The sequence below is a fragment of the Lithobates pipiens genome, unplaced genomic scaffold (assembly GCF_037356315.1).
Source record: "Lithobates pipiens isolate NorthernLeopardFrog02 unplaced genomic scaffold, aLitPip1_a1.2 Scaffold_18, whole genome shotgun sequence".
Classification (NCBI taxonomy): domain Eukaryota; kingdom Metazoa; phylum Chordata; class Amphibia; order Anura; family Ranidae; genus Lithobates; species Lithobates pipiens.
In genome coordinates, this window is record NW_027507758.1 from 13283246 (window position 1) to 13307033 (window position 23788).

General features: G+C 42.9%; 1 protein-coding gene across 1 annotated transcript in view; it reads left to right on the forward strand.

The window, feature by feature from the left end:
• Positions 1–23788, forward strand: part of DAAM2 (dishevelled associated activator of morphogenesis 2) — a gene marked incomplete in the record, with an annotated part of 380667 nt that overhangs the window by 89243 nt on the left and 267636 nt on the right. Inside the window, 1 exon segment of the mRNA XM_077485388.1 lies at positions 14193–14395. Coding sequence (XP_077341514.1) covers positions 14222–14395 — 174 coding nt within the window.

Below are 23788 nucleotides of genomic sequence, written 5' to 3' on the forward strand. Positions count from 1 at the left end.
GTCCACAATGTAAACTTTACTTTCTTTGAGAAAAACAAGCGATTGTGAGCCGGGCCCCGGGAAAGGATCGCTGATTGAAAAGACTTTCCTTGGGTTGGTGTTTGATCGGCTGCATAATAAAAATGAGTTTTATTTAAATCCTATTTGTTCAGTAAACAGTGCGAGGCGTAATGAGCGCCAACCCATAGCAACCGCCTGTGTCCTCCGCACTGAAGGACGATCGCTCTCTGCTCTGCACTCGGTTGTTTGCTCAGTCTGCTCATTATAGAACGCACTTTCCTATGTGAATCATGAAATATACACATTTGTGCTACTAAAGTGTAACTAAAGGCAAAGATTTTCTATTTTTTATTTTGGACAAAGCTAGGGAGGGTTGTAGCCCCCTTTTTGTTTTGTTTTTTTTGCCATCTGTGTCCCATTGGGGAGACTTCCTTTCACTTCCTGTCCCATAGCCTCAACAGGAAGTGAGAGGAAATCCCTCCAAAGTGAGGGAATTCATGGCTGCCACCCCATTGCAAGATTTTCCCTCCCTTCCTGTTCAGTGGCGGCTGATGCTTTATTTTTCCTTTTTTTTTGGGGGGGGGGGGGCGGAAAACAAACCACTAGGCAAACTAGGCAGCCGCCTAGGGCGCACTGCTGCCTAGGGCGCCTGGCCAACGGTGTTCCTAGTCTCTTCTCTCTGCAGCAAGCAACTAAGTCTCAGCAGGCAGCTGCTGCTCCGTTCGCACATAGACTCAGATGCACAGCAGCGGCGGAGGACTGGGTCTGTGTCCCCACTCCCGAATGAATGGACGCAAGCAAACGTTCATTGATAAGTACTGGTGAGGCTGCATTAAAGGGCTCTGGTGAGGCTGCATTGAAGGGTGCTAGTGGGGCTGCACTGAAGGGCCCTGGTGAGGCTGCTCTGAAGGGCCCTGGTGAGGCTGCTCTGAAGGGCGCTGGTGAGGCTGCATTGAAGGGCGCTGGTGAGGCTGCATTGAAGGGCGCTGTGGGGCTGCATTGAAGGGCGCTGGTGGGGCTGCATTGAAGGGCGCTGGTGAGGCTGCACTGAAGGGCACTGATGAGGCTGCATTGAGGGGCATTGGTGAGGCTGCATTAAAGTACGCTGGTGGGGCTGCATTGAAGGGCGCTGGTGAGGCTGCACTGAAGGGTGCTGGTGAGACTGCATTGAAGGGCGCTGGTGAGGCTGCATTAAAGGGCGCTGGTAAGGCTGCACTGAAGGGTGCTGGTGAGGCTGCACTGAAGGGCTCTGGTGAGGCTGCACTGAATGGCGCTGATGAGGCTGCTTTGAAGGGCGCTGGTGAGGCTGCATTGAAGGGCGCTGGTGAGGCTGCACTGAAGGGCTCTGGTGAGGCTGCACTGAAGGGCTCTGGTGAGGCTGCATTGAAGGGCGCTGGTGAGGCTGAATTGAAGGGCGCTGGTGAGGCTGAATTGAAGGGCGCTGGTGAGGCTGCATTGAAGGGTGCTGGTGAGGCTGCATTGAAGGGCGTGGATGAGGCTGCTTTGAAGGGCGCGGATGAGGCTGCTTTGAAGGGCGCTGGTGAGGCTGCATTGAAGGGCGCTGGTGCGGCTGAATTGAAGGGCTCTGGTGAGGCTGCATTGAAGGGCGCGGATGAGGCTGCATTGAAGGGCGCGGATGAGGCTGCTTTGAAGGGCGCTGGTGAGGCTGAATTGAAGGGCGCTGGTGAGGCTGCATTGAAGGGCGTGGATGAGGCTGCATTGAAGGGCGCGGATGAGGCTGCTTTGAAGGGCGCTGGTGAGGCTGAATTGAAGGGCGCTGGTGAGGCTGCATTGAAGGGCGTGGATGAGGCTGCATTGAAGGGCGCGGATGAGGCTGCTTTGAAGGGCGCTGGTGAGGCTGCATTGAAGGGCGCTGGTGCGGCTGAATTGAAGGGCTCTGGTGAGGCTGCATTGAAGGGCGCGGATGAGGCTGCTTTGAAGGGCGCTGGTGAGGCTGCATTGAAGGGCACTGGTGAGGCTGCTTTGAAGGGCGCGGATGAGGCTGCATTGAAGGGCGCTGGTGAGGCTGCATTGAAGGGCACTGGTGAGGCTGCATTGATGTGTGAGAATGGTAACGTAACCTCTGAAACATGTCTGAGGCACGGAAGGGAAAACGATCGCTTCAATAAAAACGTTATTGTGAAAGAGAAAATCCTGGCACCAGCCCTGTCTATATCACAGAGGGGTGAATTGCGGCTCCGGGGTGAATATTGATGATTATCGATCATTACTGATGATTATTGGTGGATGATTTAAAGATTAGCATCAGACGATTGGAAATTGTCTGTATGATCTCTGTACATTGATATCATTAATATAACAAAAAATGGTTGAGTCTAATTGGATAAGAAAATGGAGGTTCAGGTCCTCGTCCCTCCTACAACACGTAAAAGAAAGTTTCCTCAAAACAAACGGGACTTTAAAGGACCCTGAACACTGAAGAGAGGAAGAGAGGAGGTTCAGTAAAAAAAATATACATTTTATTACAAATAATTGACATCATATCAAAAAGAAGCTAAAACACCCGATAACACTGAACACACACGAGATTGGAGCATGAAAGAGGGGAAGAGGCCCAAACCAACTGTCAGACAGACAGAAAAAATCCAACGCGTTTCGGCATTTTATCTGTCTGTCTGACAGTTGGTTTGGGCCTCTTCCCCTCTTTCATGCTCCAATCTCGTGTGTGTTCAGTGTTATCGGGTGTTTTAGCTTCTTTTTGATATGATGTCAGTTATTTGTAATAAAATTTATATTTTTTTTACTGAACCTCCTCTCTTCCTCTCTTCAGTGTTCAGGGTCCTTTAAAGTCCCGTTTGTTTTGAGGAAACTTTCTTTTACATTAATATAAAGTATAGCTGAGCTCTGATTGGAAGACGGACTCTGGATACGAAATTAGATACAAAGTAGCAGTCGCTGTGCTGTACAGTCATTGGATACAAAGTAGCAGTCGCTGTGCTGTGCAGTCATTGGATACAAAGTTGCAGTCGCTGTGCAGTCATTGGATACAAAGTTGCAGTCGCTGTGCTGTGCAGTCATTGGATACAGAGTAGCAGTTGCTGTGCTGTGCAGTCATTGGATACAAAGTTGCAGTCGCTGAGCTGTGCAGTCATTAGATACAAAGTTGCAGTCGCTGTGCTGTGCAGTCATTGGATACAAAGTTGCAGTCGCTGAGCTGTGCAGTCATTAGATACAAAGTTGCAGTCGCTGTGCTGTGCAGTCATTGGATACAAAGTTGCAGTCGCTGTGCAGTCATTAGATACAAAGTTGCAGTCGCTGAGCTGTGCAGTCATTGGATACAAAGTTGCAGTCGCTGTGCTGTGCAGTCATTGGATACAAAGTTGCAGTCGCTGAGCTGTGCAGTCATTGGATACAAAGTTGCAGTCGCTGTGCTGTGTAGACATTGGATACAAAGTAGCAGTTGCTGTGCTGTGCAGTCATTGGATACAAAGTTGCAGTCGCTGTGCTGTGCAGTCATTGGATACAAAGTTGCAGTCGCTGTGCAGTCATTAGATACAAAGTAGCAGTCGCTGTGCTGTGCAGTCATTAGATACAAAGTAGCAGTCGCTGTGCTGTGCAGTCATTGGATACAGAGTAGCAGTTGCTGTGCAGTCATTGGATACAAAGTAGCAGTCGCTGTCCTGTGCAGTCATTGGATACAGAGTAGCAGTTGCTGTGCTGTGCAGTCATTGGATACAAAGTTGCAGTCGCTGTGCAGTCATTGGATACAAAGTAGCAGTCGCTGTCCTGTGCAGTCATTGGATACAGAGTAGCAGTTGCTGTGCTGTGCAGTCATTGGATACAAAGTTGCAGTCGCTGTGCAGTCATTGGATACAAAGTAGCAGTCGCTGTCCTGTGCAGTCATTGGATACAAAGTTGCAGTCGCTGTGCAGTCATTGGATACAAAGTAGCAGTCGCTGTCCTGTGCAGTCATTAGATACAAAGTTGCAGTCGCTGTGCTGTGCAGTCATTGGATACAGAGTAGCAGTTGCTGTGCAGTCATTGGATACAGAGTAGCAGTTGCTGTGCAGTCATTGGATACAAAGTAGCAGTCGCTGTCCTGTGCAGTCATTAGATACAAAGTAGCAGTCGCTGTGCTGTGCTGTCATTAGATTCAAAGTAGCAGTTGCTGTGCTGTGTAGACATTGGATACAAAGTTGCAGTCGCTGTGCTGTGCAGTCATTGGATACAAAGTTGCAGTCGCTGTGCTGTGCAGTCATTGGATACAGAGTAGCAGTTGCTGTGCAGTCATTGGATACAAAGTTGCAGTCGCTGAGCTGTGCAGTCATTGGATACAAAGTTGCAGTCGCTGTGCTGTGTAGACATTGGATACAAAGTAGCAGTTGCTGTGCTGTACAGTCATTGGATACAAAGTTGCAGTCGCTGTGCTGTGCAGTCATTGGATACAAAGTTGCAGTCGCTGTGCAGTCATTGGATACAAAGTAGCAGTCGCTGTCCTGTGCAGTCATTAGATACAAAGTAGCAGTCGCTGTGCTGTGCAGTCATTGGATACAGAGTAGCAGTTGCTGTGCAGTCATTGGATACAAAGTTGCAGTCGCTGTCCTGTGCAGTCATTGGATACAGAGTAGCAGTTGCTGTGCTGTGCAGTCATTGGATACAAAGTTGCAGTCGCTGTGCAGTCATTGGATACAAAGTAGCAGTCGCTGTCCTGTGCAGTCATTGGATACAGAGTAGCAGTTGCTGTGCTGTGCAGTCATTGGATACAAAGTTGCAGTCGCTGTGCAGTCATTGGATACAAAGTAGCAGTCGCTGTCCTGTGCAGTCATTGGATACAAAGTTGCAGTCGCTGTGCAGTCATTGGATACAAAGTAGCAGTCGCTGTCCTGTGCAGTCATTAGATACAAAGTTGCAGTCGCTGTGCTGTGCAGTCATTGGATACAGAGTAGCAGTTGCTGTGCAGTCATTGGATACAAAGTAGCAGTCGCTGTCCTGTGCAGTCATTAGATACAAAGTAGCAGTCGCTGGGCTTTGCTGTCATTGGATACAAAGTAGCAGTCGCTGTGCTGTGCTGTCATTAGATTCAAAGTAGCAGTTGCTGTGCTGTGTAGACATTGGATACAAAGTTGCAGTCGCTGTGCTGTGTAGACATTGGATACAAAGTAGCAGTCACTGTGCTGTGCAGTCATTGGATACAAAGTTGCAGTCGCTGGGCTTTGCTGTCATTAGATTCAAAGTAGCAGTTGCTGTGCAGTCATTAGATACAAAGTAGCAGTCGCTGTGCTGTGTAGACATTGGATACAAAGTTGCAGTCGCTGTGCTGTGTAGACATTGGATACAAAGTAGCAGTCGCTGTGCTGTGTAGACATTGGATACAAAGTTGCAGTCGCTGAGCTGTGCAGTCATTGGATACAAAGTAGCAGTCGCCGTTCTGTGCAGTCATTAGATACAAAGTTGCAGTCGCTGTGCTGTGCAGTCATTGGATACAAAGTAGCAGTCGCTGTGCTGTGTAGACATTGGATACAAAGTAGCAGTCGCTGTGCTGTGTAGACATTGGATACAAAGTTGCAGTCGCTGTGCTGTGCAGTCATTAGATACAAAGTAGCAGTCGCTGTGCTGTGTAGACATTGGATACAAAGTTGCAGTCGCCGTTCTGTGCAGTCATTAGATACAAAGTTGCAGTCGCTGAGATTGTGCAGTCATTGGATACAAAGTAGCAGTCGCTGTGCTGTGCAGTCATTGGATACAAAGTCGCAGTCGCTGTGCTGTGCAGTCATTAGATACAAAGTTGCAGTCGCTGAGCTGTGCAGTCATTGGATACAAAGTTGCAGTCGCTGTGCTGTGCAGTCATTAGATACAAAGTAGCAGTCGCTGTGCTGTGTAGACATTGGATACAAAGTTGCAGTCGCTGTGCTGTGTAGACATTGGATACAAAGTAGCAGTCGCTGTGCTGTGTAGACATTGGATACAAAGTTGCAGTCGCTGTGCTGTGCAGTCATTGGATACAAAGTAGCAGTCGCCGTTCTGTGCAGTCATTAGATACAAAGTAGCAGTCGCTGTGCTGTGTAGACATTGGATACAAAGTAGCAGTCGCTGTGCTGTGTAGACATTGGATACAAAGTAGCAGTCGCTGTGCTGTGTAGACATTGGATACAAAGTTGCAGTCGCTGTGCTGTGCAGTCATTAGATACAAAGTAGCAGTCGCTGTGCTGTGTAGACATTGGATACAAAGTTGCAGTCGCTGTGCTGTGCAGTCATTAGATACAAAGTAGCAGTCGCTGTGCTGTGTAGACATTGGATACAAAGTTGCAGTCGCTGTGCTGTGCAGTCATTAGATACAAAGTTGCAGTCGCTGAGATTGTGCAGTCATTGGATACAAAGTAGCAGTCGCTGTGCTGTGCAGTCATTGGATACAAAGTCGCAGTCGCTGTGCTGTGCAGTCATTAGATACAAAGTTGCAGTCGCTGAGCTGTGCAGTCATTGGATACAAAGTAGCAGTCGCTGAGCTGTGCAGTCATTGGATACAAAGTAGCAGTCGCTGTGCTGTGCAGTCATTGGATACAAAGTCGCAGTCGCTGTGCTGTGCAGTCATTAGATACAAAGTCGCTGAGCTGTGCAGTAATCGCTGTGATGGAGATCACATGAAGACGGATCATCTGATCAGACAGTGAAATGGAGTGAAGGCAATTCTGAGCGATCGCTGAGCCGTCATCGCTGTCATCGTTCGTCTTCTACAGCGACTCCCCGCCGAGCGCCGTGTCACGCAACGCAACGCTTCACCTCCCTTCTACTATCCTAGATTCCTATCAGCTCTTAGTTCACGCTGATCAAAGCAATAAACATAAAAAATATATATATATATATATATATACATACCGTATACTATGAATTGTATAGAAATATATACATCTCTATAAAGAGTATCTGTCACCGGTCCATTGCGATCACACAGAGGGCTCGTCTCCCTCCCTATAATAGCAGTAAAATAAAAAATACAAAAATGCAAATTGTAAAACAAAAATGATAAATAATACAAATAAATAAAACATTTTTTACCCCCCCCCCCCATATAAAAAGCGCAGTGTAGGGCGCAGTGCCGGGATGAGGTCACTTAGAGCATGGGACGAACTCCCCCCCAATCCCCCTAAATCACCACTCTTAGCAAGCCCCATCCCTCAAGATGCCCACCATCCCCCCAGGCTAAAATGTCCTCCCCAAAGAAAAATAATATCCCCTCTTAGCACAAATCTTCTCCTCCCCCAAATCCCCCTAAATCACCACTCTTAGCAAGCCCCCTCCCTCAAGATGTATGAACATTATGGGCCAGCACAAATCCCCCCCCCCCCACACAAAAACGCAGAGCCCTAATCTGCATGCTTACTCCCTAAGTACAAATACCCCCTCCTCCCTGTACAAATCCACCTCCCTGCTGAAATTCTGAAATCCCCCCTCTCAGCACAAATCTTTGCCAACCATCCCCCAAATCCCCCCAGCTTGAATGACCCCCTCCCCCAAAAAAAAATCCACCCCTCCTTGCACAAATAACTCTACCCCTAAAATTTCCCCTCCTAGTACACATATCCCCCCACCCTCATTTCAAATCCCTGATCCCAACACAAATTCCCCCCTCCTCACACAAGTCTCCCCCTCCCAACACAAATCACCCGAAATCACTACTCTTGGCACCCCCCCTCCCCAATTTCCCCTATTAGAACAATACTTATCCCATGCTGTCCCCCAAGTTCCCCCTTACAACACAAATCCCCCCCTTCCCCAATCTTTATGGGGTGACCCCCCACCTCACATGGTACCATAGTGCCCAGAGCAGCCGCCCCTCCTGCCCACTCCTTGCCCTGGCCTTGGTAGGGTGAGTATGTGTGCCACAAATGTCAGGTATACTTGCGAACGTCAAAGTGAGAGTAATAATCTGAGAGTATTAATGTGAGAGCAATAATGTGAGAGTAATAATGTGAGAGCAATAATGCGAGAGTATTAATGCGAGGGCAATAATGTGAGAGCAATAATGCGAGGGCAATAATGAGAGTATTAATGCGAGAGTATTAATGCGAGGGCAATAATGTGAGAGCAATAATGTGAGAGCAATAATGCAAGAGTATTAATGCGAGAGTATTAATGCGAGAGTATTAATGCGAGAGTATTAATGCGAGAGTAATAATGCGAGGGCAATAATGAGAGTATTAATGCGAGAGTATTAATGCGAGGGAAATAATGTGAGAGCAATAATGGGAGTATTAATGTGAGGACAATAATGTGAGAATAATAATGCAAGAGTAATAATGCGAGAGTAGTAATGTTAGAGTAATAACGTGAGAACAATAATGCGGGAGCAATAATGTGAGAGTATTAATGTGAGAGTAATAATGTGAGAGTAATAATGTGAGAGTAATAATGTGAGAGTATTAATGTGAGAGTAATAATGTGAGAGTATTAATGTGAGAGTAATAATGTGATAATGTGAGAGCAATAATGCAAGAGTAATAACGTGAGAGCAATAACGTGAGAGTATTAATGTGAGAGTATTAATGTGAGAGTAATAATGTGAGAGTAATAATGTGAGAGTATTAATGTGAGAGTATTAATGTGAGAGTAATAATGTGAGAGTATTAATGTGAGAGTATTAATGTGAGAGTAATAATGTGAGAGTATTAATGTGAGAGTAATAATGTGAGAGTATTAATGTGAGAGTATTAATGTGAGAGTAATAATGTGAGAGTAATAATGTGAGAGTATTAATGTGAGAGTAATAATGTGAGAGTATTAATGTGAGAGTATTAATGTGAGAGTAATAATGTGAGAGTATTAATGTGAGAGTATTAATGTGAGAGTAATAATGTGAGAGTAATAATGTGAGAGTAATAATGTGAGAGTAATAATGTGATAATGTGAGAGCAATAATGCAAGAGTAATAATGTGAGAGCAATAATGCGAGAGTATTAATGTGAGAGTAATAATGTGAGAGCAATAATATGAGAGTAATAATGTGAGAGTAATAATGTGAGAGCAATAATATGAGAGTAATAATGTGAGAGTAATAATGTGAGAGCAATAATATGAGAGTAATAATGTGAGAGTAATAATGTGAGAGCAATAATATGAGAGTAATAATGTAAGAGCAATAATGTGAGAGTAATAATGTGAGAGCAATAATGTGATAATGTGAGAGCAATAATGCAAGAGTAATAATGTGAGAGTAATAATGTGAGAGCAATAATGCAAGAGTATTAATAGTAATAATGCGAGAGTATTAATGCGAGAGCAATAATGCGAGAGCAATAATAGTAATAATGCGAGAGTATTAATGCGAGAGCAATAATGCGAGAGCAATAATAGTAATAATGCGAGAGCAATAATGTGAGAGTAATAATGCGAGGGCAATAATGTGAGAGCAATAATGCCAGAGTAATAATGTGAGAGTAATAATGCAAGAGTAATAATGCGAGGGCAATAATGAGAGGACAATAATGTGAGAGTAATAATGAGAGGACAATAATGTGAGAGCAATAATGCCAGAGTAATAATGTGAGAGCAATAACGTGAGAGTATTAATGTGAGAGTATTAATGTGAGAGTAATAATGTGAGAGTAATAATGTGAGAGTATTAATGTGAGAGTATTAATGTGAGAGTAATAATGTGAGAGTATTAATGTGAGAGTATTAATGTGAGAGTAATAATGTGAGAGTATTAATGTGAGAGTAATAATGTGAGAGTATTAATGTGAGAGTATTAATGTGAGAGTAATAATGTGAGAGTATTAATGTGAGAGTAATAATGTGAGAGTATTAATGTGAGAGTATTAATGTGAGAGTAATAATGTGAGAGTAATAATGTGAGAGTATTAATGTGAGAGTAATAATGTGAGAGTATTAATGTGAGAGTATTAATGTGAGAGTAATAATGTGAGAGTATTAATGTGAGAGTATTAATGTGAGAGTAATAATGTGAGAGTAATAATGTGAGAGTAATAATGTGAGAGTATTAATGTGAGAGTAATAATGTGATAATGTGAGAGCAATAATGCAAGAGTAATAATGTGAGAGCAATAATGCGAGAGTATTAATGTGAGAGTAATAATGTGAGAGTAATAATGTGAGAGCAATAATATGAGAGTAATAATGTGAGAGCAATAATATGAGAGTAATAATGTAAGAGCAATAATGTGAGAGTAATAATGTGAGAGCAATAATGTGATAATGTGAGAGCAATAATGCAAGAGTAATAATGTGAGAGTAATAATGTGAGAGCAATAATGCGAGAGTATTAATAGTAATAATGCGAGAGTATTAATGCGAGAGCAATAATGCGAGAGCAATAATAGTAATAATGCGAGAGTATTAATGCGAGAGCAATAATGTGAGAGCAATAATAGTAATAATGCGAGAGCAATAATGTGAGAGTAATAATGCGAGGGCAATAATGTGAGAGCAATAATGCCAGAGTAATAATGTGAGAGTAATAATGCAAGAGTAATAATGCGAGGGCAATAATGAGAGGACAATAATGTGAGAGTAATAATGAGAGGACAATAATGTGAGAGCAATAATGCCAGAGTAATAATGTGAGAGCAATAACGTGAGAGTATTAATGTGAGAGTATTAATGTGAGAGTAATAATGTGAGAGTATTAATGTGAGAGTATTAATGTGAGAGTAATAATGTGAGAGTATTAATGTGAGAGTATTAATGTGAGAGTAATAATGTGAGAGTATTAATGTGAGAGTAATAATGTGAGAGTATTAATGTGAGAGTATTAATGTGAGAGTAATAATGTGAGAGTATTAATGTGAGAGTAATAATGTGAGAGTATTAATGTGAGAGTATTAATGTGAGAGTAATAATGTGAGAGTAATAATGTGAGAGTATTAATGTGAGAGTATTAATGTGAGAGTAATAATGTGAGAGTATTAATGTGAGAGTAATAATGTGAGAGTATTAATGTGAGAGTATTAATGTGAGAGTAATAATGTGAGAGTAATAATGTGAGAGTATTAATGTGAGAGTAATAATGTGAGAGTATTAATGTGAGAGTATTAATGTGAGAGTAATAATGTGAGAGTATTAATGTGAGAGTAATAATGTGAGAGTATTAATGTGAGAGTATTAATGTGAGAGTAATAATGTGAGAGTATTAATGTGAGAGTAATAATGTGAGAGTATTAATGTGAGAGTATTAATGTGAGAGTAATAATGTGAGAGTATTAATGTGAGAGTATTAATGTGAGAGTAATAATGTGAGAGTATTAATGTGAGAGTATTAATGTGAGAGTAATAATGTGAGAGTATTAATGTGAGAGTATTAATGTGAGAGTAATAATGTGAGAGTATTAATGTGAGAGTATTAATGTGAGAGTAATAATGTGAGAGTAATAATGTGAGAGTATTAATGTGAGAGTAATAATGTGATAATGTGAGAGCAATAATGCAAGAGTAATAATGTGAGAGCAATAATGCGAGAGTATTAATGTGAGAGTAATAATGTGAGAGTAATAATGTGAGAGCAATAATATGAGAGTAATAATGTGAGAGCAATAATATGAGAGTAATAATGTGAGAGCAATAATATGAGAGTAATAATGTGAGAGTAATAATGTGAGAGCAATAATATGAGAGTAATAATGTAAGAGCAATAATGTGAGAGTAATAATGTGAGAGCAATAATGTGATAATGTGAGAGCAATAATGCAAGAGTAATAATGTGAGAGTAATAATGTGAGAGCAATAATGCGAGAGTATTAATAGTAATAATGCGAGAGTATTAATGCGAGAGCAATAATGCGAGAGCAATAATAGTAATAATGCGAGAGCAATAATGTGAGAGTAATAATGCGAGGGCAATAATAGTAATAATGCGAGGGCAATAATAGTAATAATGCGAGAGCAATAATATGAGAGTAATAATGTGAGAGTAATAATGCAAGAGTAATAATGCGAGGGCAATAATGAGAGGACAATAATGTGAGAGTAATAATGAGAGGACAATAATGTGAGAGCAATAATGCCAGAGTAATAATGTGAGAGCAATACTGTGAGAGTATTAATGTGAGAGTATTAATGTGAGAGTAATAATGTGAGAGTATTAATGTGAGAGTATTAATGTGAGAGTAATAATGTGAGAGTATTAATGTGAGAGTATTAATGTGAGAGTAATAATGTGAGAGTATTAATGTGAGAGTAATAATGTGAGAGTATTAATGTGAGAGTAATAATGTGAGAGTATTAATGTGAGAGTAATAATGTGAGAGTATTAATGTGAGAGTATTAATGTGAGAGTAATAATGTGAGAGTAATAATGTGAGAGTATTAATGTGAGAGTATTAATGTGAGAGTAATAATGTGAGAGTATTAATGTGAGAGTAATAATGTGAGAGTATTAATGTGAGAGTATTAATGTGAGAGTAATAATGTGAGAGTATTAATGTGAGAGTAATAATGTGAGAGTATTAATGTGAGAGTATTAATGTGAGAGTAATAATGTGAGAGTATTAATGTGAGAGTAATAATGTGAGAGTATTAATGTGAGAGTATTAATGTGAGAGTAATAATGTGAGAGTATTAATGTGAGAGTAATAATGTGAGAGTATTAATGTGAGAGTATTAATGTGAGAGTAATAATGTGAGAGTAATAATGTGAGAGTATTAATGTGAGAGTATTAATGTGAGAGTAATAATGTGAGAGTATTAATGTGAGAGTATTAATGTGAGAGTAATAATGTGAGAGTATTAATGTGAGAGTAATAATGTGAGAGTATTAATGTGAGAGTATTAATGTGAGAGTAATAATGTGAGAGTAATAATGTGAGAGTATTAATGTGAGAGTAATAATGTGAGAGTAATAATGTGAGAGTATTAATGTGAGAGTAATAATGTGATAATGTGAGAGCAATAATGCAAGAGTAATAATGTGAGAGCAATAATGCGAGAGTATTAATGTGAGAGTAATAATGTGAGAGTAATAATGTGAGAGCAATAATATGAGAGTAATAATGTGAGAGCAATAATATGAGAGTAATAATGTGAGAGCAATAATATGAGAGTAATAATGTGAGAGTAATAATGTGAGAGCAATAATATGAGAGTAATAATGTAAGAGCAATAATGTGAGAGTAATAATGTGAGAGCAATAATGTGATAATGTGAGAGCAATAATGCAAGAGTAATAATGTGAGAGTAATAATGTGAGAGCAATAATGCGAGAGTATTAATAGTAATAATGCGAGAGTATTAATGCGAGAGCAATAATGCGAGAGCAATAATAGTAATAATGCGAGAGCAATAATGTGAGAGTAATAATGCGAGGGCAATAATAGTAATAATGCGAGGGCAATAATAGTAATAATGCGAGAGCAATAATATGAGAGTAATAATGTGAGAGTAATAATGCAAGAGTAATAATGCGAGGGCAATAATGAGAGGACAATAATGTGAGAGTAATAATGAGAGGACAATAATGTGAGAGCAATAATGCCAGAGTAATAATGTGAGAGCAATACTGTGAGAGTAATAACGGGAGAGCCATAATGTGAGAGTAATAATAGTATTAAAGTGAGAGTAATAATTCACAATCCGCTCTAAACCGATAACCTGTAAAGGCTTTTAAAGTGTCGTCTATGGAGAATTTCTGAGCATTTTGGAGAATATTGGAGAAGTTTGGAGAATTTGGGTACCGATGTTCTCTGCAATGTCGCAGTCTGGCTCCATTGACATGTTTGGTGTCTATTTACTTGACACAACTCTTTTATATTTTACCAAAAAGTTGGGTAGAATATTTGTGGGGTTTTTTTTGTACTAAAATCCCTTTTAGTGCATTTTGTCCTGAAAATATGAGTTTGGGAAATAACTATCCACGTATCGTATGACCTAAAAAAATTGCAACTGCCTCCATTTTATTCTCTGGGGTCTCGGCTTTCATAAAATAAATACTTCAGGTGTTACAGTCATTTCAGGGAAAAAAAATGCAGATTTTAACGTGTGCAAACATTTTTTTTAAAAATGTCGCGGGTAGACAAGGGGTTAAGCTGACATTACAGACGGTCCGTTGTAGGGGATTTGGGGTCCTTGGCTTTACCTTCATGTTTATTGGAAGTCCCGTCTCTGATGAGGGAATGTCACGTCCAATGGAATGCCGGCTTGTCTCTTTTGACATCGCTGTGACTCACAAAGCTCGGATTTTTTCTCTCGGATGAACTAACGTTGTGTCACTTTCCATCTTCCTGTAGATGATGATCAGCAGATAGCGGTGCACAGGATGACCATGGCTCCCCGGAAAAGGAACCGTCATGCTCTGGGATTCCTCTGCTGTTTCGGGGGCAGCGAACACCCCGAAATCAACCTCAAGGACAACAACCCGCTTCAGTTTGTGGAGTTTGCGGGGCCCATGCCATCTGCCGATGAGCTCAACGCCCGCTTCTCCGAGCTGGTGGTAAGTCAACTGACTTCATCTTACTTGTATCACATGGAGTCTGGAGAACTGTAGAGTATAGAAGTGACTGGCGCCTGCCCCCTGGTGACAGTGACTCCTCATAATTATGTTCTTTATACCGCGCCTTGAAAAAGTATTCATACCCCTTGATATTTTCCACATTTTCTCATGTTACAACCAAAAAACATAAATGTATTTTATTGGGATTTTATGTGATAGACCAACACAAAGTGGCACATAATTTTGAAGTGGAAAGAAAATTATAAATGGATTTCAAAATGTTTTACAAATAAATATGTGAAAAGTGTGGGGGGGGAGGGGCATTTGTATGGCGCCCCCCGGAGTCAATACTTTATTACAGCTGCAAGTCTTTTTGGGGATGTCTCTACCAGCTTTGCCCATCTAGAGAGGACATTTCTGCCCATTCTTCTTCTTTGTAAAATATCTCAAGCTCTGTCAGATTGGATGGAGAGCATCTGTGATCAGCAATTTTCAAGTCTTGCCACAGATTCTCAATGGGATTTAGGTCTGGACTGTGACTGGGCCATTCTAACACATGAATATGCTTTGATGTAAACCATTCCATTGTAGCTCTGGCTGGATGTTTCGGGTTGTTGTCCTGCTGGAAGGTGAACCTCCGCCCCGGTCTCAAGTCCTTTGCAGACTCTAACAGGTTTTCTTCTAAGATTGTCCTGTATTTGTCTCCATCCATCTTCCCATCAACTCTGACCAGCTTCCCTGTCCCTGCTGAAGAAAACCATCCCCACCACATGATGCTGCCACCACCATGTCTCACGGTGGGGATGGTGTGTTCAGGGGGATGTGCAGTGTTAGTTTTCCCCCACACATAGCGTTTTGCTTTTAGGCCAAAAAGTTGAATTTTGGTCTCATCTGACCAGATCACCTTCTTCCACATGTTTGCTGCCCCCTCCCCCACATGGCTTCTCACAAACTGCAAACAGGACTTCTTATGACTTTCTTTCCCCAATGTCTTTCTTCTTGTCACTCTTCCATAAAGGGCAGATTTGTGGAGAGACGACTAATAGTTGTCCTGTGGACAGATTCTCCCCCCTGAGCTGTGGATCTCTGCAGCTCCTCCAGAGTCACCATGGACCTCTTGGCTCTTCTCTGATGAATGCTCTCCTTGCCCGGCCGGTCAGTTTAGGTGGACGGCCATGTCTTGGTAGGTTTGCAGTTGTGCCATACTCTTTCCATTTTCCGATGATGGATTGAACAGATCTCCGTGAGATGTTCAAAGCTTGGGATATTTTTTTTTTATAACCTAACCCTGCTTTATACTTCTCCACAACTTTATCCCTGACCTGTCTGGTGTGTTCCTTGGCCTTCATGATGCTGTTTGTTCACTAAGGTTCTCTAACAAACCTCGGAGGGCTTCACAGAACAGCTGTATTTATACTGAGATTAAATTAGACACAGGTGGACTCTATTTATTAATTAGGTGACTTCTGAAGGCAATTGGTTCCACTAGATTTTGGTTAGGGGTATCAGAGTAAAGGGGGCTGAATACAAATGGACGCCACACTTTTCACATATTTATTTGAAAAAAAAATGTGAAAAACATTTATCTTTTTGTCAATTTTTTTTTTACCATTTATCGTTTTCCTTCCACTTCACAATGATGTGCCACTTTGTGTTGGTCTATCACATAAAATCCCAATAGATATAGCCTTCAAAAATAATAATAATAATCATCATAATAATAATAATAATTATAATAGAAAATATATAATATTTTGTACCATTATCCAGGAATTTAGAGATATAAGAAAGCAGAGCCTGGTCTCCAACCAAGCTACCTTAAAGCGGAGGTCCACCCTAAAATGGACCTCCGCTCATCGGAATCCTCCCCCCCTCCGGCGCCACAATCGGCACCTTTCAGGGGGGAGGGGGGTGCAGTTACCTGGATAATCCAGGTAACTGCACCCACTTCCGGGCTAGCTCTCTGCGGAACGGGCGTACGTTACGCTCCTGTTCCGCAAGCGCCCGCCCCCTTCAGCAAGTGCCCCGCTGCCTGCTGGGAAACACACAGCTCCCAGAGGCAGCGGGGACCGTCCGGATTGCGCCGCGCGGCTCGCGCATGCGCAGTAGGGAACCGGGAAATGAAGCCGAAAGGCTCCATTTCCTGATTCCCATACCCAAGATGGCGGCGGGACCCGGCAGCCGAGCGAGCGATCGGCTTCGGGTGCCGACATCGCGGGTGCGCTGGACAGGTAAGTGTCACTATTTAAAAGTCAGCAGCTGCAGTATTTGTAGCTGCTGGCTTTTAAAAAAAAAAAAAAAAACGCGGAGTCCCGGTGGACTCCCGCTTTAAAGAAAAGCTTTTTTATTTCGGTACGGGTGAAACCAGAATAGAGATATCCAAGTATCTAAAGAAATATATAAAAGTTTATTAATACATAATTAGTAAGACATGGCAAATAACCAAAAACAGATCAAAAGCATGGTGACAATCCATGTGTATCACCAAAATAATGGTCCCCAGATGGGGAAGATCACAGTGGGATCAGTTGATCACAGATAGCATCTCAACTAGTTTCGTGCTCTATCGCCGCTTCGTCAGGAGAATATATGTAATTTGATTGACAAGTGATCAATAACAGAACAATTGACCAAGTAGTAATGATAATAAATATAATCATATCAATACGGCATATACATGGGGACAGAACAGAGCGGCTTACCAGCGCCCGGCATGCACAGAGCACAGGACGTCACCAGGGGGTCCCCCCCGCAGCGACTAGGCATTATTTTGGTGATGCACATGGATTGTCACCATGCTTTTAATCTGTTTTTGGTTTATTTGCCATGTCTTACTAATCATGTATCAATAAACTTTTATATATTTCTTTACACACTCGCATATCTCTATTCCGGTTTTCCCCGATAGGAATTGAGTCCGTCGGACAGATTTGAAACGTGTTCTATTTCTAGATCCGTCTGATTTATTTATTTTTTAAAAAAGAAAAACGATCGGATTAGCCCACACACGATCGGATTGTCTGACGGACCTAGTCTGCCGGTGTTCTGGCAGATAGTTTCCTGCCATCATATAATGTCCGCCCCGGAATGCGCAGTACGGGGCAGAAGACGCTTCGGAAAATCTCCGAAGATGAACGGTGCCTGCGCCGTGAGTGGAGGTGGTGGCCCCACCATCCCAGAGGACATAGGGTTGGGAAAATTAGAGGGCCCCTCGCTCGCCACGCTTCGGGCTCGGCCTCGCTGCGCTCGGCTCTTTTATATTCTGACTCTATGTCCACTTGGATGGTGGGGATAGAACCTGGACTCACGGCGCAGGCGCCGTTCATCTTCAGGTATTTTCGGAATCTGTGTGTGCTGTGTACTGCGCATGCGCAGTACACAGCGGACACTATCCGATAGGGGACCGGTCGCGGCATCAGGAAAAGAAGAAAGAGGAAAAGAAGAAAAAAAAAAGGGTAGCGGGGGGTTTGGGAGGGTCATCCAGAGGTGAATCAGGAGGGAGAAATATATCTTATCCACAGCTCCCATCGATCGAATTTCTTAGTAGTGTTGCGGAGATGAAATTACGTTTAACAAACGAAGATTAAATACGATTTTAGTCATTGGGTTTATTTATGGTCCTGTCCCCGGCTGTGCGTTGGGGGGGGGGGGGGGGGTTTGTACATCGGGGAGTGTAAATAACACGGTGCAGCCGGCAGTGGTTGGTGCGGAGGACCAGTGCCTGCCACCGGCTTATAATGCCACCCTTGTGTGTCTGCCCGGACGGCGGTGCAGGGAGCGGCGCTGTTCCCCGGCCCGGGACGCAGACTTCGGATAATTAACCCCGCCGTGACCTGAACTAAAACTGCGTGATGATCACCTTATGGGACTCCCAATTAAAGTGAACCTCGGGGGGGGGGGTAAAATAAGCACCCGACAGCAGAACTTCTGTTGGCTTCCAGAATATGGCAGACTTGGGGGGGACCCCACACACATTACATTCTGCCCATGTACGGTAATCTTTGTACAATCAAATACAGATTCAGCAAAGCCATGTAATATATGGGGGACCTATCTAATCAATCCAATCGATTTATATCCGATCGGGAAGGTGATTGCACTTTACAGTTATTGGTTGATTTTTAACCGCTGCCCACCCACTGTATATTTACTGTGGCAGTAAACAGAAAGAAAAAAAAATGTTTTTTTTTCAAACTTCTTTGTATTTTTTGTTTATATAGCAAAAAAAAAAAAATTTTTTTTTAAAATCCAGTGGTGATCGGATGCCACTAGAAGAAAACTCCATTTGTGTGAAAGAAAAAAAAAATGATAAAAAATGTCATTTGGGCACAGTGTCGCACGACCGCGCAATCGTCAGCGAAAGTGGCGCAGGGCTGAATAGCAAAAAAAATAAATAAATAAATAAATAAAGGCTCCGGTCATGAAGGGGTTAAAACCTTAGGGAGCTCACGTGGTTAACCACCTCAGTACCAGGCACTGTCACCACCCCTTCCTGCCCGGGCCGTTTTCCAGCTTTCGGCGCTGTCGCGCTTTGAATGGCGATTGCGCGGTCGTGCTACGCTGTACTCAGGTGACATTTTTTATCATTTTCTTTGCATAAATAGAGCTTTCTTTTGGTGGTATTTAACCACTCCTGGGTTTTTTTTATTTTTTTCCTAAAAAAAAAATAATAATAAAAAAAAAAGACCAAACATTTTGAAAAAATAAATAAAAAAGTTTTTCTTAGTTTCTGTCTGTAAATTTAGTAAATAAGTAATTTTTCTCCTTCACTGATGGGCACTGATAGGCTGCACTGATGGGCATTGATGAGGTGCCACTTATGGGCACTGATAAGGCGGTACTTATGGGCACTGATAACGCTGTACTTATGGGCACTGATGAGGAGGCACGAATATGCCACACTTATTATTATTATTATTATACAGGATTTATATAGCGCCGACAGTTTACGCAGCGCTTTACAACTTTAGGGTAGACATTACAATACAATTCAAGACAGGGGAAATCAGAGGGCCCTGCTCGTTAGAGCTTACAATCTGTGGGGGGGGGGGGGGTAACTTATGGGCACTGATAGGTGGCACTGATGAGCACTGGTAAGCGACACTGATGGGTGGCACTGGTGGGCACTGGGCACAGATAGGCGGCTCTGGTGGGCACAGATAGGCAGGTCTGGTGGGCACAGATAGGCGGCTCTGGTGGGCACAGATAGGCAGCACTGATGGGCCCTGATGAGCATTGATGGGTGGCATTGATTGGTAGCAGTGATGAGCATTGACGAGCAGCAGTGATGGGCATTGATGGGCAGCACTGATAGCCAGCACTGACTGGCATCGCTAATGGTCACTGATTGCTGTCACTTATGGGCACTGATTGCCGACAATTGTGGGCGCTGGTTGGCAATGATTGCTGGCAGTGGTGGACAATCATTGCTGGCACTGGTGGGCACTTAATTGTAATCAGGGCACTGATAATCACCTAGCTGTCCCCTGTGTGGAGAAGCCGCTGATCGGCTCTCCTCTCCTCACACTCTGTCGGTGTGAGGCGAGGAGCACCGATTACCGGCATCTCCGTGTTTACATGTGACCGGATATGATTGGACACAGCTGATCGCATAGTTAAAGAGCCACAATCGACGCATGCCCCCAGGGGTGCATGAGAGCGGTTGTTCTAGGATGCCGTCATATGACGTCCACCCAGATATATATATATATATATATATATATATATATATATATATATATATTTATATATATATATATATATATATATATATATATATATATATATATATATGTGTGTGTGTGTGTGTGTATATTTTTATATATATATATATATATATATATATATATATGAACCAAAAAAAGGTATATTTTGAAGCCGGCCTATCATATACCTCTCTGCGCCAAACTAGGACCTTCACACACTCCCTAAATTTATATATATGTATATGTACCAACCTATATGGCGCACCCACATATATAAAGAAAAAGATTTTTTTATATGCAGATGTCTGCAATAATAATAATTATAAAACCACAGCAAACTAAATAATAACTGCTAAGTGTATTAAAACCTAGCAATACGGACAAAAATAGCAGCCGTTAAAAAGTTATCGTACAAATACATTAAAAAAGTAATACAAACAATTCATCAAGGTAAATCTGAGAATATCCGCATTAAAACAGCGCTTTGTAGAAAGTCCTTTACAGAAGTAGCAATGTACCAGCAATCACTAGAAAGTTCTTAATGTGCAGATAAGGTGTCTATAGTGATCTAATCAGCGTTGCAAGGTGATCAAAGTGCTGTCAACCTTTCTTCCACCATAAACCGGGAGTGCTTCACCACATGCGATGCGTGCCCCCTAGGGGGTTAAACTCACCAGACACTGCTGAAAACACAAGCCTTAAGGAGTAGTCACTTCCTTGAGTATGGTAATATATCACCTTAGCGTTGCAGTTCCAAACAGTCCTCCAAGTTTATCATAAAAATAAAACAAAGTGTGCACATAGCATAATACTGTTTTATTTTTTAAAAGGTTCGCACAAAACAATAGAATCACCCATTTAAATATCTGCGTACATTGTCTAAAACATCATCAGCATTTCAAAATTGTGTACTTCACCGATTATTCAGAACTCAGAGCCATCCACAAGTGTTCCACTGTGTACACTGTGCATCACTTCCTGGTCTGTGGTCAGCGGTGGAGCGCACACCTCACTTCCGGTAGCGTCGTGTAGGCCACGCCCTGACGCGTTTCGTCACTTCCGACTTCTGCTCTGTTGAAGTCGGAAGTGACGAAACGCATCAGGGCGTGGCCTACACGACGCTACCGGAAGTGAGGTGTGCGCTCCACCGCTGACCACAGACCAGGAAGTGATGCACAGTGTACACAGTGGAACACTTGTGGATGGCTCTGAGTTCTGAATAATCGGTGAAGTACACAATTTTGAAATGCTGATGATGTTTTAGACAATGTACGCAGATATTTAAATGGGTGATTCTATTGTTTTGTGCGAACCTTTTAAAAAATAAAACAGTATTATGCTATGTGCACACTTTGTTTTATTTTTATGATAAACTTGGAGGACTGTTTGGAACTGCAACGCTAAGGTGATATATTACCATACTCAAGGAAGTGACTACTCCTTAAGGCTTGTGTTTTCAGCAGTGTCTGGTGAGTTTAACCCCCTAGGGGGCACGCATCGCATGTGGTGAAGCACTCCCGGTTTATGGTGGAAGAAAGGTTGACAGCACTTTGATCACCTTGCAACGCTGATTAGATCACTATAGACACCTTATCTGCACATTAAGAACTTTCTAGTGATTGCTGGTACATTGCTACTTCTGTAAAGGACTTTCTACAAAGCGCTGTTTTAATGCGGATATTCTCAGATTTACCTTGATGAATTGTTTGTATTACTTTTTTAATATATATATATATATATATATATATATATATATATATATATATATATATATATGTACACACACACACACACACATTTTGTCCTCCTCTCCGGGGCAGGATGGTGACGCCGTCACGCCACCTCCAGCCTCCCATATCCATAAAAAAGAGAATCCAGTGGCACAACCCTGGACCGGTTCCTCTAGACTGGGACAGCTGGCAGCCCGGCCAATCACATCCGACATGCGGTAGATGCACGTTGCTCTTTTGGCCAACGACCAGCGTTAATTCTTCCCGGAGAATGTCAGTACGGGATTTATTCCTTCGCTCTCCCCTCCCGGCGGTTAGGGGGAAAGGAATGAAATTTGGAGGCGCAGAGCCCAGGCGCGTGCGCCAAACCCCAAAGAATCCTTCGCAGAATACTCGTCGAAGCCTCCGACATCGGAAAACAATCCATGTTGTGTCTGCTCAGCCCACCCGGTCCGCCGAAGAAGACTCGGGCGGGGGCACAGAGCCAAAATGCGCCGTGCGGTGTGTGCCGGCGTAACGCTGTTCTTCGTTTTAATATAATCTGTGATCGTGGCCAGGAATAAATTGACAGCAGAAGAAGCCGGAGGGGAAGTCGGGAAACTACCAACCATTTCACCGACATTTACAGCCTTATTTTTATATTTTTATTTTTTAAGTCGATTTTTCTGCTTGTGAAAAGCTGTGCATGGGCTTTTTTTTTTCACGGGAATATTAGGCATCAATTAAAGGGGCACAACATCCTTTTATATCTTCCATTCAGTCTTGCATAGTTGGTAGACATTTGCGCCATCAATACATTTATTTTGTTCCGTTTCTTATTAGCCGTTGAGTCGTATTTCGTAATTCGTGTCCGAAATTCAATTTGGATTCGTACAAAATATGAATTTTCGTTAACTTTTCGTAACAATTAAGAATGTTCGTTAGGATGAATTTAAAAAGCAAAAAAATACCTTTCTCAATATGGCAGTCATCGACTCATTATGAGGGGCTCCCACCATCCCTGTGCTGTGCTCATTATGAGGAGCTCCCACCATCCCTGCACTGTGCTCATTATGAGGGGCTCCCACCATCCCTGTGCTGTGCCCATTATGAGGGGCTCCCCCCATTCCTGTGCTGTGCCCATTATGAGGGGCTCCCACCATCCCTGCACTGTGCTCATTATGAGGGGCTCCCACCATCCCTGCACTGTGCTCATTAGGAGGGGCTCCCACCATCCTTGTGCTGTGCCCATTATGAGGGGCTCCCACCATCCCTGCGCTGTGCCCATTATGAGGGGCTCCCACCATTCCTATGCTGTGCCCATTATGAGGGGCTCCCACCATCCCTGTACTGTGCCCATTATGAGGGGCTCCCACCATCCCTGTGCTGTGCCCATTATGAGGGGCTCCCACCATCCCTGTGCTGTGCCCATTTTGAGAGGCTCCCACCATCCCTTCACTGTGCCCATTATGAGGGGATCCCACCATCCCTGTGCTGTGCCCATTATGAGGGGCTCCCACCATCCCTTCACTGTGCCCATTATGAGGGGATCCCACCATCCCTGCGCTGTGCCCATTATGAGGGGCTCCCCCCATCCCTGTGCTGTGCCCATTAGGAGGGGCTCCCACCATCCCTGTGCTGTGCCCATTATGAGGGGCTCCCACCATCCCTGCGCTGTGCCCATTTAGAGGGGCTCCCCCCATCCCTGTGCTGTGCCCATTATGAGGGGCTCCCTCCATCCCTGTGCTGTGGTGACTTCCTGGATTTTTAACTTCATCATAACGAATAATCGTAATTATTATGACAATAATAAAAACAATATTAACGAAACTCTTATTTTGTCCGATTCTGAATCTCCCATCGACTACCAGTACCGGCGTCCCACTCCCATATTAAAAAAGGTCATTTTTCCAACCCCCACTCAGCAGCAGAAGAAAACCTCTGATTGGTCAACAAAGCACCAGTTACGTTTCCGTTGT